This window comes from Haliotis rubra, unplaced genomic scaffold (genome assembly GCF_003918875.1).
Source record: "Haliotis rubra isolate DU_JTF1 unplaced genomic scaffold, ASM391887v1 Scf1123, whole genome shotgun sequence".
NCBI lineage: Eukaryota > Metazoa > Mollusca > Gastropoda > Lepetellida > Haliotidae > Haliotis > Haliotis rubra.
Genome location: NW_025765030.1, coordinates 36,086 through 51,975, shown reverse-complemented (window position 1 = coordinate 51,975; position 15,890 = coordinate 36,086). Strand labels below are relative to the sequence as shown.

The window sequence follows — 15,890 nt, the reverse complement described above, 5'->3', positions numbered from 1 at the left end:
ACTGAAACTCAAAACCATTCGTACTGGGACTTTCTTATAGACTATTTCCATCTTAAACGGTTCTCCGCCGACAAGGTTATAAACAGGTTTGGTAAAACACTTCTTGACATGTGCTCCGTTTTTAATATTCATATTATGAATGGTCGTTGTGGCAGTGATGCACAACTCGGAGATTTTACTTACTTAGGTCTGAATGGTACCAGTGTTATTGATTATGTTATTTCGTCAGCAGCATTATTTGACTATGTAAATGATTTCAGTATACAATCACGCATAGAATCAGACCATCTTCCCATTATATTACGAATAAAATCAAATCATAATAGAAAAGCTGATAAACATGATAAAAGATCTGAAATTACGTACAGGTTTACTTGGGATAATGATAAGTCAGGACAGTTCAGGGAAAATTTGCTATCTGAAAACGGTCAGGAATTGCTAGATAAATCTGTTGATTGTGCTTTCACTAGTATAGAACAAAGTATAGGATATATGACAGATGCGATCTGTTCAGCGGCTTCTTGTATGAGAAAGAAAGTTGGTCAATCAAAAGCATACTTGAAAAGTTGGTTTGACTCAGATTGCGAAAAACTAAAAACCGAAAGATGCAAATTTCTCAATAAGTAAATGTAAAGACAAGCATTCATTTGATCAATATTGCATCGTAAGAAACCAATATAATGCACTTTGCAAGAAAAAACGTATTGACTATTTTAGAGAAAAACGAATAACAATAGAAAATAACATATCTAATTCCAAACATTTCTGGTCTGAACTTAAACGTTTAAATAACCATCAAGTAAGGCAAAACAACATTCAGATACTCGATTGGTTGGCACACTTTGGGCAGCTCTTTTGTGGTGTTCATACAGTAGATCATAAAAATGACCATAATTATCATGACAATACAGAGCAGACCAACCTGAGTCGGCAAAATTCAGAACTTACGGCAGATATACTTGATTCACCAATCACTAGAGAAGAGATTTTTGAAAGTATTGACAATCTTAAATCAAACAAATCACCAGGATTTGATGGCATGATATCAGAATTCTTTAAACACTCGTCCGACCTTATCGCACCATACCTAGAACTACTATTTAATATCATATTGGAAAATGGTACTTTCCCACACTGTTGGACGATTGGTATCATTGTTCCGATCAATAAACATGGTGATGCAAATAACCCAAATAACTATAGAGGAATAACATTACTTAGTATATTTAGTAAAATTTTCACTTTTATAGTTAATAAGAGACTTGTAAGCTGGGGAGATACAGTGGATAAGATAAATGAATCGCAAGCTGGATTTAGACATGGATATACCACTGTTGATAACATGTTTATTTTACAAAGTATAATACAGAGATATTTGAATTTAAAAGGAGGAAAAGTATATGCCCTATTTGTAGATTTTTACGAAAGCCTTTGACTCTGTCCAACGCAACAAGCTTTGGTCTGTATTTCAGTGTCATGGTCTCAGTAACAAAATGAGTAAACTTTTGACTAATATGTATGAGCACGTGAAGGCATGTGTTAAAAATAATCAAGAATTTTCGGAAACGTTCGAATTACAACTTGGTGTAAGGCAAGGATGTATACTTAGTCCTTTCCTGTTTTCATTTTTCATCAATGAGCTTGCTGTTCAAATCGAAACTAATTGTTCAAGTGGCGTACAACTTCACCCAGAAATAGTTAAAATCTTCCTTCTGATGTTTGCAGACGACATTGTGTTGTTTTCAAGCACCGTTAGTGGCCTCCAAAATAACAAAAATGAACTCGAACATTACTGCGATAAATGGAAATTAACAGTAAACAGAGAGAAAACAAAAATCATAGTCTTAAAAAAGGGAGGTAAACTTTCTGAAAAAGAAAAGTGGTTGTTTAATGGTATACATCTAGACTGTGTTAGCTATTATAAATATTTGGGATTGTATTTTACCAATGGTTTGTCTTGGAACATGCATGTCAAATATGCTTCGCTGGTAAAGGCACTTATTGGTATTATGAAGACAGTAAGTACACTTGGAGATATTAGTTACAAAACCTTTTTTAAGATTTTTGATGCAAAGATAAACCCAATTTTGACGTACGGAGCAGAAATCTGGGGATTAGCAGACTTTCATCAAATAGAAAGAATACACTTGTATGCATGCAAGAAATATCTTGGTGTTAAATTGAATACAGTTAATGCAGTAGCTTACGGTGAATGTGGCAGATATCCAATGCACTTGTTTACAAGCATAAAAGTTGTCAAATATTGGTTAAAACTGCTAAATATGCCTTCATATCGGTTACCAAAAAAATGTTATAATATGATGTTATTGTATGATGAAAATGGACAAAGAAATTGGACATCTCATGTTAAGAACTTCTTATTCTCTATTGGCTTCGGAAACGTTTGGAATGCACAATATGTAGAATCACATACGTCATTCATTCAGTCGTTAACCATAAGACTTAAAGACATATATCTTCAAACATGGCGTGAGAAAATATCTTTGTCAAGTAAATGTTTTTACTATTCAAAATTTAAAAAAGAATTTATTCAATGAAGTATACTTATCATGTGTTAATATAAAGACATTTAGGCGATCACAAGCAAGATTCCGATGTTCATCTCACGATTTGTTGATTGAAAGCGGCAGATATAAAAATGTTAAAAGAGAAGAGAGAATATGTACACTTTGTCGTTTAAATGAAATTGAAGATGAATATCACTTTCTCCTCATCTGTCCATCATATAATTCAATACGTTGTAAATACATTAAAAGATATTACTATATCCATCCAAGCATCATAAAATTCTCTACCCTTATAAGCAGTAAAAATCAAAATATATTACAAAATCTTGCCATGTTCATCCACATTGCAATGTTGTATAAAACAAAAGTCTTATCACTGTAATGTAAATATATTTTTTTATGTAATTCCCCATTATATCTGTATATGTACTAAAGGCCTGTGGCCTCTTCAGTACGAAATAAATATTGAATTGAAATAAAGATTGAATAGAAGTTATCTCATGACAGGGGCTAAATTAGTGGATGTTGGATATAAAGAAGTTATGTCATTACAGGGGCTCCATTAGTGGGTCTTGGACATATAAAAGTTACCTTATGACAGGGGAACCCTTAGTGGATCTTGGATATGTAGAAGTTATCTCATGACAGGGGCTAACTTAATGGATGTTGGATATATAGAAGTTACCTCATGACAGGGGCTACCTTAGTGGATCTTTGATGCATAGACGTTATCTCATGACAGGGGCTCCCTTAGTGGATTTTGGATATATAGAAGTTATCTCATGACAGGGGCTCACATAGTGGATCTTGGATATATAGACGTTATCTCATGACTGGGGCTCCCTTAGCGGATTTTGGATATATAGAAGTTATCTCTTGACAGGGGCACCCTTTAGTGGATCTTGGATATATAGACGTTATCTCATGACAGGGGCTCCCTTAGTGGATCTTGGATATATAGAAGTTATCTCATGACAGGGGCTAACTTAGTGGATGTTGGATATATAGAAGTTATCTCATGACAGGGTCTAACTGAGTCGATCTAGCATGACATATGTTTTTAATAATATACTCTCCCAAAAAAGAAACGCATATCGGAATGTCAACTGTATTTTTATGTTTATTTTGAAACATCTTGTAGGCTTTATGAGTCAATGAAATATAGCGAAATTGCACACTGGGAATGCAGACTTATCCTGCGCCGCAGTGGTCGCTCGAGGTCGCCCACTACGAGGGGCATCTGCTACCGTATTCTGCCGGCGATATCTCTCCCAGAGCCGTGAAATGGTGCTTTGGTGAACATTCATGCGTCGGGCAACTGCACGTTGAGACTGGCCAGCTTCAAGCAAACCAATGGCGATATGACGGTTGGCTTCACTTAGACGTGGTATTTTGCGTTCGTCAACAATATTCCAAATACCGTGAATAATCGACAGACAGCGATCAACTTTTTATACCCATCATTGAGACTATCTGATCCCAAACTTTCACGTGCATTGCATGTGAATTGTGTATTCTGTGACACTACACGCCGAAATTGAAAATCATGCTGTTAAATACGGATATTTTACGGATGGTGCGTTTTGTTGTGATGTTTCAAAACATAAACACCATAGGACTCATAAACAGAGCAAAACCTTTTGTAAAATGAATCACCTTTTAATTCATTGCTACATGAAATTGCTATTTCGTGATGCGTTTCTTTTTTGGGATAGTATACTTGCTGAAAGCAATGTTTACATCTTTGTTGAACAATCGATAAAAAATGCTGGAGCATCTCCATGTTCCTGACAAATCCATGCATATCCAAGACCCAGTTGAAACAATATAGTTTTAATAAAAATAGCCCAGTTACGTATATTTCTAGCATCACCTGCATTTTCAACCAAATACAATAACATATCGTAAAGGCTTTTGATGGATAGCGGTGAGGGCGGATTGAGATGAGTGTCAACCACTATGAGATGGAACATTTCAGTGCCAATATACATATTGGGTATCTTCCGCATTCCCCTGGAACAATATCACTAGTTGTGCATCTGCGGAAGCCACGTTTACATTCTGGCAAACTGTATTTAAGCCTATGAATACCCTATTCCTGAGAACCATGCAGGCATTATTATAGTGTCAAAGATTATTAAAATAGTTGATATGAGCGTTTTTCAAACTTTAACAAACTGCGCTGGGCAGTTTTGAGTGCAATTTTAGCTTTAAGAGTCAGATGATTTATAGATGCCTGCCAAGTGAAATTTCTAGAAAGTAGCATGCAAGATAGTTTTAAGATGATGGTACTTTAATTGGAGCAAGTTTGTAGATTCACTTTTCAGTTCTTGATAGTCAGTCCCTTATGCCTAAAAACAACAATTCTTATCTAGCTTTAATTTACTTGAAGAAACAATGTTTCGCAATAATTCTCTGAAATATGAATTTGCCTTTTGAGTCTAATTACAGTATCAAAAGAAGGAACAGCGCGAGTAATGCAGGGAATAACTGAACGCCATTTGTACAAGTGGACGTGATTTCATTGACCAGTTCATTAATGAAAGGTGAGAAAAGATAGAACACAACCTTGCCGTACCAATAAAGGACATTCAAAAACATCTGTGTTTACATCATTCGATGAACTCACATAGGCTTCCACGTTTTGAAACACTTTATCCATTTTTGTACCAAATTCGTTATTTTTTACTTACTACCACTGCTTTTGTTTGTTTACAGAAAAGAACGCTTTTGTAAAGTCAATAAAATAGGCATACAGTTTTCCACCCTTTTCAGTAGATCTCTCCACCCTTATTAGTGGATCTTGTGTAAATAGAAGTTATCTTACGGCAGGGACATCTTAGTGGATCTTAGTTATGTTTGAAGTTGATCTTATATATGTGAGTGCATGCATGCCTGCATTTGTAATAGTATGTGTCTGTGTTCCTCCATGAGAATGTGTTTGTGTGTATAAATGTGGATGTGTGTGAGCGTGTTTGTGTGTTTGGACTGCATAGTTTTGAACCAAATGTTGGTAAAACGGCTTGCGCTGACGTAAATGTTTACATTGCTGATATCACTTCTTTGAGTTGCTGATATCAATTAAGGGGTCTATTGCAAAGCTTGTCATCTCGTATCTATTCAATAAAACAATTGCGATTTTATTGACAAGTGGTTTTCGCAAGAAAACACGTCGGCAAATCGATATGAAGATGTTGTAAACTATTCTTAATTGCCTCTGGTACTCACCACTTAGTCTGTGAATGCCGGGGTCCCCACCACAATGACAGAGTGGACTCTTTGTACAAGCTATTTCCAGTTTCAAATAAATACAATATGAATTCTTCCGAACATTATGCAGTTAAATTTGTCCTCACAATAACTTCAAACAAGACTAAAGTTTTTGGTTTTCGGGAGCGTGATACTGTAACTAAAAGTAGGCGTGGTTCTAAACCGGAATCTGTGACTTAATATGTATATTATATAAATGAAGGTTTTCTTCAAAATGAGAATGACTGCCTGTGAGACAGTTGCGTGTCAGGTGTCTAAAGCAACCATGCCTGCATATACTTTATTAAAACAACAGATGTATATTACCTTTGATACAGTCTGGTACACATTATATTAATTGGTGCATGTCGGAAATGTGACAAATGAAGTATATATACTTTATTTCAAAAGGTTTATTGTAGTTGGAACGAACGCCTCTAAGGCTTTAATGGATGAGACCAGACCTATAAATTTGTATACAGCCACTACTTGAATCTTAGTTAAATTGAATCAAACTGGATTTATTATAAAACGTTTTTATACACATTATCCATCTACAGGAATAGAAATTTACATCACAATGTGAAATGACAAAGTGTTAATTAGGGTTTATGAATCTGATATGAGTAATATCAGTAATCTGGAAAATGTTGACCCGCGACTTCTGTATACAACAATTATTACTGTGGCCATATTCTAGATAAATTGTTTAACTGTGCTAGGGTTTTTACACCTTGCGTTTAAAATAGTTACATCTTGCTCAAGTATTCTAAAAGTAAACAACGTGTTTCTTTACCTCAGCAGGTCACTCCGTAGTTGGTTTCAACCGTACCTACTGATGTAGGAGTCCTGGGGCTGTTCCCCATATAGGCCTTAAATCTAGATTTGACTGCACCCTACTCCAACATGTTTGTTGGTGTTTTCTTCTAATTTGAACAATAAATTTATCAATTCCAAACATTCACCAAAAATAAATATGTCCGTTCTGTTAAAAAATGTGTTTACTGATGATGGTTGTCGTAAAATTACCAAATATCAACAAAACATGCAATTTGCCAAAAAATGATGAATTTATGACAAATGTTTCCTTAATATCATTAAGTTTGTACCGGATATAACTAACAACAACAACAATTATGCACTTACAATAATGTTTGTAAGTGCACATGTGATAAATTCGCACATTTTTGTCCCAAATCGTTCATTTTTTATCTCTCATTTTAACTCTCACAGTGACATTGTTTGTTATATTATGACAACTTTGCTTTTATACTATGATGCATGCATATACTTATGTTGGTATATGTAAACTCTATCACACAGAAAAAGAATGATCAAGATCCAATAAGCCTGAAGAAACTAATTAACATTTCAATATCCCTACCCCCAACAACAGCAAATGTGAGTGAACGGTGAACCCATGAACATTGAGTTATGGAACCTGTGAGCAAACGCAACTTATGCTATATTTAGACATTATGCAATGCATTTACTGCAAGTCTGCTAGATAACATTGCACAACTAATGGATGGAATATTGATTACATGACTGTTGGGTTGTGATTTCAAGACCTAAATGATGGAGCCTAACATAAAACGACCTCGTACAGCTAGTAGTGAGTAAATGTTTATGCCATGCTTACTCGAAAATTGGAAAAAAATACACCAACATCGTGGAAAACATTCTGTAGTGCTGCAAAACGTCGAAAAGCCTCTGTTTACATCAAGTTGAAGGAGTATATTGAAGGTGAAGTTGAGTTGGTGAAGCATCACAGGTGTTATGCTACATTACACCTTAGGCAAGAGTATTGAACTCTCTGAACATAAACAACAGCAGACACTGAAACACAGTGAAACATCAATGTGTAGCTCATGTTTTGTGCCTGATGTGACAATAACACCATTGACACGATCCAGTGTTTCTCAATCAGATATATTGAAGTGTATCATTTTACAGAATGACAAACGTCTGCGTGGAGACAAGCGCGAATTAGAAGCTGCCAGCCCAATGACTTTGTACTCAGCTGTTGAAACATTACGGCAAGCTGCAATAATTAGTAATGATCAGAGGGTACTCATGCAGCTGTCAGAAGGTGCAAGAGGAGGAACCAATAGTATTGCTGGTGATTTACTTGTGTATAGATCATGTCGTAGTTCGTATACCCACAGTAAAAGTCTTACCTTTGTCTAAGAAAACACATCCACAGACAATGCCTATGATGATGAGGCATTCAAACGTCTTTCAAATGAAATTCAAAAGGGAATCATTGATGGATGTGAATGTTTGGAAGATGTCTGATGTTAGAGACAGATTTATTGAAATTCTTCCAGATGTGGGCATTGATCAGCCAAATTACAGATCAGAAAAACTGAAGAAATGTATCATAAAGCCATCTGGAAAGACGATTTCTTTCTGGCATTCAAAGTTTCGAAGTGAATCTGAGATGATGTTTTCTGATATCGTCCCAAAAGGCATGTATTGAAGCAGGGGCCTCAAATGTCAGAGATTTGCAGGAGCAAGATATGGAAGATTTTGATGATGTTGGACTACATTTTGATGAGAAAGCTGAACAAGTGCGTCAGGTATGCTTAGTATCACAGATGGTTCACCATGAGGTTCAAACAGTGAGAGACATGGCTTGGCCACCATCACTGCAGAACATTTCAGAGGAGTCACTAAGCAGTGTGGTTCCTGTGATTCTATACAATCTTTTGGCATGGATTATTTTTGGAATCGTAGATGAGATGATAAAAACGAAACATTGAATATGGAACATCAGTCTAAAGTTCTGGAGACAGTAGAGAGGCACATTCTTGCAATTGCACAAAACATAGTGTATTGCAGCCGTAAAGGTAGAATACGTACTCCAAGACATGTAACATTGGCTGCTTCAGTGCATCATCTCACATGTAGTATGGGACTAGTGTCTACACTGAACCGCTTCGGACATTGTATTTCGAAGCTCCAAGAAGTTGAAAGCGCTCTAGCAGAAATGCGCCTACAAAATCAAAGGGCTGCAGTGGTGCCGGCAAACATATCTTCAAATGTTCCAGTATGTTTAGTTTGGGATAACAGTGACTTCCAGGAAGAGACTCCCTTTGGCAAGAACACAACTCATTGCACCACTGGAATTGTTACACAGCCTAGAGTATGAACTTGTGCTCTCCAACAAAGAGAGGCAGACACTGCTCCATCTCGCAGAAGATCAGTGCAGCCAATTGTCGACCAGTTGATTGAAGAGTATACATATGGCAACAAACGTGTTGGACCTGAACGAATTCAGGGGGCAGTGGAACTGTTAGCTGACAGAACTGCAGAACAGACACTGTTTGTAACTAATGGCGAAGAGTTTCACCGACTCAGAGTCAATGATGAGAGAAACCAGATAACATAGGAATGCATACATGAGCTGTATTGGAACCACGAGGAAGCTGATAGTCGCTTACTTCTACATGCAGCCCATGCAGCCAACCATGGTTCTAGCTAAGTAGTACCTAAGTGGCCAGACACAGATGTTGCCGTAATTGCCATAGGCGTGAGCCATTTCATACCTGTACAGGTGATATTCAAAACGGGAACAAAACAAAGAACACTTCACATCAATCTCACATCTATTGGGTCTACTCTTGGGCGAGATATATGTGAAGCTTTGATAGGCTATCATGCATTCAGTGGATGTGATTCAACAAGTGCTTTTGTTGGGCGTGGCAAGACTAAGGGTCTAAAATTGGGAAAGTCTCACCAAGGTTTCAGACACAGCATGGCACAATTGGGTAAATCATTTGCAACTGATGAAATTCTGTTGAGGCAAGGTGAATCGGCTGTTTGTGTCCTATATGGAGGCAAACCCCAACTTGGCGTCAACAAACTACGGCTTGCGCTGTTCGGGTCACGCACAACAGATCCAGTCAATTTGCCGCCATGCAGTGATGCATGTGAGAAACACATTAAACGTGTCAACTACCAGGCATCTATTTGGCGACATTGTTTAGAAGCAAAACCAGAAGTGGTTTCTCCACATGTGAATGGCTGGACGATTGGTGGATACATTATATGGCACTGGATGGACACTCCAGCAGCTCCAAAAGCTGTACTTGAATGTGTTAGCTGCAAATGTCAGAATTGCGCCAGTATTCGTTGCACATGCAGGGTCAATCAATTAAGATGCACCGGTGCTTGTCGCTGCAATATCAACGAATATCAGAATCGGACAAACACAACTACAGATATGGATGAAGACAACTTATTATCTGAAGATGACTCGGATTTTGACTGAGAATCATCTTGCACTAAACTGTTACGCACACAACTTTGGCTGTCATTAGTTCTCTGAGAAAGGCAACAAACCAACTATTAACAGTGTTGCACAAATAGAAATTAAACTGCAGACACCATATTATTACACAACATAATAGCTCTTGAAAATACTGATATGCATATGGTATAACTTGCAATCACACATATTTGAACAGATAAAACAAACAAAAATACTAACAATGAGCAAATTGCAGTAACAAAACACAAGAAATTTGTGAAGAACAAAGCTAGTTTGCAGTTATTTAACTTTAAACATCCCTGTAAATGCTATCATTATGTTACCGGGTTCCAGCCGTATCTACTGATGTTTATATTTACGGGACAGATGGAGGAATCTTTACCTCAGCAGGTCACTCCGGAGTTGGTTCCAGCCGTACCTACTGATGTTTATATTTACGGGACAGATGAAGTTATCTTTACCTCAGCAGGTCACTCCGGAGTTGGTTCCAGCCGTACCTACTGATGTTTATATTTACGGGACAGATGAAGTTATCTTTACCTCAGCAGGTCACTCCGTAGTTGGTTCCAGCCGTATCTACTGATGTTTATATTTACGGGACATATGAAGTTATCTTTACCTCAGCAGGTCAGTCCGTAGTTGGTTCCAGCCGTACCTACTGATGTTTATATTAACGGGACAGATGAAGTTATCTTTACCTCAGCAGGTCACTCCGTAGTTGGTTCCAGCCGTACCTACTGATGTTTATATTAACGGGACAGATGAAGTTATCTTTACCTCAGCAGGTCACTCCGTAGTTGGTTCCAGCCGTACCTACTGATGTTTATATTTACGGGACAGATGAAGTTATCTTTACCTCAGCAGGTCACTCCGTAGTTGGTTCCAGCCGTACCTACTGATGTTTATATTAACGGGACAGATGAAGTTATCTTTACCTCAGCAGGTCAGTCCGTAGTTGGTTCCAGCCGTACCTACTGATGTTTATATTTACGGGACAGATGAAGTTATCTTTACCTCAGCAGGTCACTCCGTAGTTGGTTCCAGCCGTACCTACTGATGTTTATATTAACGGGACAGATGAAGTTATCTTTACCTCAGCAGGTCACTCCGTAGTTGGTTCCAGCCGTACCTACTGATGTTTATATTTACGGGACAGATGGAGGTATCTTCCCTTGAAGCATTAAGGAAAATATGCCCATTTCGTCAAGTAGAATCTATATGTTATCCCTCTTGGAGTCATGAGAACCATTAACAAGTGAAACTAAAATTATAATTTGAGCACTTCTGTACAGCAACGTGCCCTTTGATACGCGTGAGCAGGTGAGTTGGAGTGGACGCTGATTTTAACTTTATTGTGGTCACGTAACTATGATATCACAGACGGTATCCATGTTGGGAATCAAACTCAGCCCTTCATCATGACAGGCCACCCACTGGACTACTCCTTTACACCTTGAATAATAACAAAGGGCAACACCACACTTCCATACCAGCAACCATGTAACTACTAAGTTTATGTCAAGAAAGTGAATATAATAGAATGTGTTAGGATAGATGTGTTAGCTGACAAGTAATCAATTGTAAATGGACTATGACACCACAGCACACAATGTTTCATACATTGAAGTAGAACGGGAAACACCATTGTGCCGAAATAGGACGCACACAGACGTGTGGAACACAAACAATGTATCACTAATGACGTGACGATCACAACCGTTACTCACTGTGTGCCAGGATGACGAGCAGCAGCAGCAGCAGCAGCAGCCTCCCAGCCATTGTACCTGAACACTCTCCCCCGGATACCTACTGAATCACTGAATCAATTGGGACTGCAAACACTGGCACTCAATCGACCGTGTCAGATAACCAATTGCAATGTCTGTTGAGACCGGAGCTATAGCGACTGTGCTCTTCAGCTACATATATACGTACAATATAACAACGCAGGCTGAGCGACTGGTCCCCAACATTTTCCTTCAAGTCCCATTTCGCTACAGGTCCGACGAAAATAATTACTGCTGTCATGCGTAACTAATGAGATGTTAATGTGGCATCTCACATAAAGAAGTTAAATGAACCAATCCACTGAACGGAGTGAAAGAGTGAAAAAAAACCCTGAGAGAATAATCTACGAGTAGCCAGGAATTACCTTCGCCTCCAAACTAGGAGATGTATCAGTCTCTACTAATCTCCCAAACACTGAGTGCAATGAGACAAAAACTGGAAGCTCCATGTAAAGGTCGTTTTATGGGCTACATTGTCGACAGTGGCCACGGTTTTGCATTTCCAATATATCTGTATTATGGAAATGCATGTTTCTTCTCAATATTGCCCAGTGAATAGTGGAAGCATGACGGCTGTCAGCATTCTTGTGTTGTGACTGGACAGCGAGGTGTGTGTCCGCGTGTCACTGGTCACCAGTCAAGGTCTGTGTCCCCTACGGGAAATCCCGAACCTACACTCTCCGACTCAAGCCCCCAAAAGATAGAATGCCCCCAAAAGATAGAATGTCTGATCTCAAATGTAACGTAAGTTACAACTGAATACTCTCCAAATGCAGTTGAATGTTCATACATGTAGTTGGATTTAAAGCCACTTTGGTGTTAGTCATCGTGTGTCGTTGGGTGTGGACATGTTGTTGAAACAAAACACAGGTATACGCAGATCATAGAGGTTACAAATGAGAAAACATGGCGCCTGCAAACCAACATTCAGAATCTGAACAAACCAGAAATACCAAGTCACGAACACCGGCAGCGATGAAAAACGACGGCTGGAGTTTACGCCTGGGACTCACAATTAACTGTTGGAACTCACGGCTAAAGCTCACGGTTGGACCTCACTGCTGGGAGTTAATAAACAGCTTTATGTTTCAGACAGAAGCTGATATGAAGCTGAAGCTGATTGAATGCATGTGGAAGTTGGAACAAGTATACAACCATGTACAGTCCGTTCGATTTCATTTGAATTGCTCACTAACACAAACTCTATTAAATGCAACAAAACTAAATTTTGCACAGTCACATAAAATCGACAGACCAACTCATAAGATTTGTCTCATAAGTTTGGACTCGGAACATATAAAGTTGTTTAACAAACGAGCATTATTTTGTTGTCACTTACTGCTTTTTTTTAGGTGAGGGAGAAGGTTTGTGGATGGGGGCCCAGGATAGGTGAGGGAGAAGGTTTGTGGATGGGGGCCCAGGATAGGTGAGGGAGAAGGTTTGTGGATGGGGGCCCAGGATAGGTGAGGGAGAAGGTTTGTGGATTGGGGCCCAGGATAGGTGAGGGAGAAGGTGCGTGGATGGGGGCCCAGGATAGGTGGAGGGAGAAGGTTTGTGGAGGGAGGATGAGGGAGAAGGTTTGTGGATGGGGTCCCAGGATAGGTGAGGGAGAAGGTTTGTGGATGGGGGCCCAGGATAGGTGAGGAGAAGGTTGTGGATGGGGGGCCCAGGATAGGTGAGGGAGAAGGTGTGTGGGATGGGGGATAAGGTGTGCCCAGGATAGGGGAGGGAGAAGGTTTGTGGAGGGGGCAGGATAGGTGAGGGAAGAAGGTTTGTGGATGGGGGGTCCCAGGATGGGTGAGGGAGAAGGTTTGTGGATGGGGGCCCAGGATAGGTGAGGGGGAGAAGGTTTGTGGATGGGGGCCCAGGATTTTGTGGATGGGGTCCAGGATAGGTGAGGAGAAAGGGTGGATGGGGTCCCAGGATAGGTGAGGGAGAAGGTTTGTGGATGGGGTCCCAGGATAGGTGAGGGAGAAGGTTTGTGGATGGGGTCCCAGGATAGGTGAGGAAGAAGGTTTGTGGATGGGGTCCCAGGAGGGAGAAGGTGAGGGGATAGATGAAGGTTTGTGGATGGGGGGCCCAGGATAGGTGAGGGGGAGGAGGTTGTGTGGATGGGGGGGCCCAGGATAGGTGAGGGAGAAGGTTTGTGGATGGGGGCCCAGGATAGGTGAGGGAGAAGGTTGTGTGGATGGGGTCCCAGGATAGGTGAGGGAGAAGGTTTGTGGATGGGGGCCCAGGATAGGTGAGGGAGAAGGTTTGTGGATGGGGGCCCAGGATAGGTGAGGGAGAAGGTGTGTGGATGGGGGGGATAGGTGAGGAAAGAAAGGTTTGTGGATGGGGGCCCAGGATAGGTGAGGGAGAAGGTGTGTGGATGGGGGCCCAGGAAAGGGTTTGAGGGAGAAAGGTTTGTGGAGGGGGAATACAGGATGAGGTGAGGGAGAAAGGTTTGTGGAGGGAGAAGGTTTGTGGATGGGGGGTCCCAGGATAGGTGAGGGAGAAGGTTTGTGGATGGGGGCCCAGGATAGGTGAGGGAGAAGGTTTGTGGATGGGGGCCCAGGATAGGTGAGGGAGAAGGTTTGTGGATGGGGGCCCAGGATAGGTGAGGGAGAAGGTTTGTTTGGATGGATTTGGGGGGCCAGGATAGGTGAGGGAGAAGGTTTGTGGATGGGGGCCCAGGATAGGTGAGCCCAGGATAGGTGAGGGAGAAGGTTTGTAGATGGGGTCCCAGGATAGGTGAGGGAGAAGGTTTGTGGATGGGGGCCCAGGATAGGTGAGGGAGAAGGTTTGTGGATGGGGGCCCAGGATAGGTGAGGGAGAGGGTTTGTGGATGGGGCCCAGGATAGGTGAGGGAGAAGGTGACTGTTTAAGGGACCGCCATGCTGAAACACAACTGTCTGGAGAACTCGAGGACAAAGTTGGAAACATGCGAATTAGAAATGAACCCTGAAGACATGACCTTTGTGAAGCTGATACTGTGTGCCCGTGTTTGTCCACAGATTGTTGAAGGTGTCAAGCTGATACTGTGTTCCCGTGTTTGTCCACAGATTGCTGAAGGCGTCGAGCTGATACTGTGTGCCCGTGTTTGTCCAAAGATTGTTGAAGGCGTCGAGCTGATGCTGTGTGCCCGTGTTTGTCCACAGATTGTTGAAGGCGTCGAGCTGATACTGGGTGCCCGTGTTTGTCCACAGATTGTTGAAGGCGTCAAGCTGATACTGTGTGCCCGTGTTTGTCCACAGATTGTTGAAGGCGTCAAGCTGATACTGTGTGCCCGTGTTTGTCCACAGATTGTTGAAGGCGTCAAGCTGATGCTGTGTGCCCGTGTTTGTCCACAGATTGCTGAAGGCGTCGAGCTGATACTGTGTGCCCGTGTTTGTCCACAGATTGTTGAAGGCGTCGAGCTGATGCTGTGTGCCCGTGTTTGTCCACAGATTGCTGAAAGTGTCGAGCTGATACTGTGTGTCCGTGTTTGTCCACAGATTGCTGAAGGCGTCGAGCTGATGCTGTGTGCCCGTGTTTGTCCCCGGATTGCTGAAGGTGTCGGTAAAGGTTTGGTTTCGGTATATTTGATAAATATCCCTAAAATATTAATGGGCCTGATATCTCCATGTTGATACAGGTGAGCGTAATGTTAATTCCCTCGACTGTAATTAGGATTCTCTCATATTCCAGTCTGCTTTAGTGAATGAATGCATGACCAATTCGGCTTTTCAGGATTACAAACTGTCCAACACACAAATACCTTTTATCCTTAAGTGGTGAGTACCTTACCAGTAGATATTATTCATCGTAGAATGGATTCTGTGTTCGGTTGAGATTTGTTATGATTATGGAAACGTTTGTTGCTGGCTTTAGTTAACAATATATTATCAGTCCGATATCTCACCCGTAATTATCATAACATTCTAACTATCGATATGATGAATATCGTTGAAGTATTTACCAGGAACTTGATGTTTTTAACGTGCTGACTGTTTTACAAACTCACCAGTGAAATCAATGTTGTATTTAGAAGACGACATGGAACATAAACGTTGTAACATTTGGCAGTTG

The 15,890-nt window shown here is 40.5% G+C and overlaps 2 protein-coding genes across 2 annotated transcripts in view; both read right to left on the bottom strand.

Moving 5' to 3' along the window:
- Positions 1–12,024, bottom strand: part of LOC124290328 (neuronal acetylcholine receptor subunit alpha-6-like) — a 31,963-nt gene extending 19,939 nt beyond the window's left edge. Inside the window, exon 1 of the mRNA XM_046727041.1 lies at positions 11,781–12,024. Coding sequence (XP_046582997.1) covers positions 11,781–11,832 — 52 coding nt within the window. The 5' untranslated portion in view covers positions 11,833–12,024. The remainder of the gene's footprint in view (positions 1–11,780) is intronic.
- Positions 12,025–13,175: 1,151 nt separating this feature from the next.
- Positions 13,176–14,765, bottom strand: LOC124290360 (extensin-like). Its single transcript, XM_046727070.1, has one exon. It carries the CDS (start codon positions 14,763–14,765, stop codon positions 13,176–13,178), a length of 1,590 nt encoding a protein of 529 aa, XP_046583026.1.
- Positions 14,766–15,890: the final 1,125 nt, after the last annotated feature.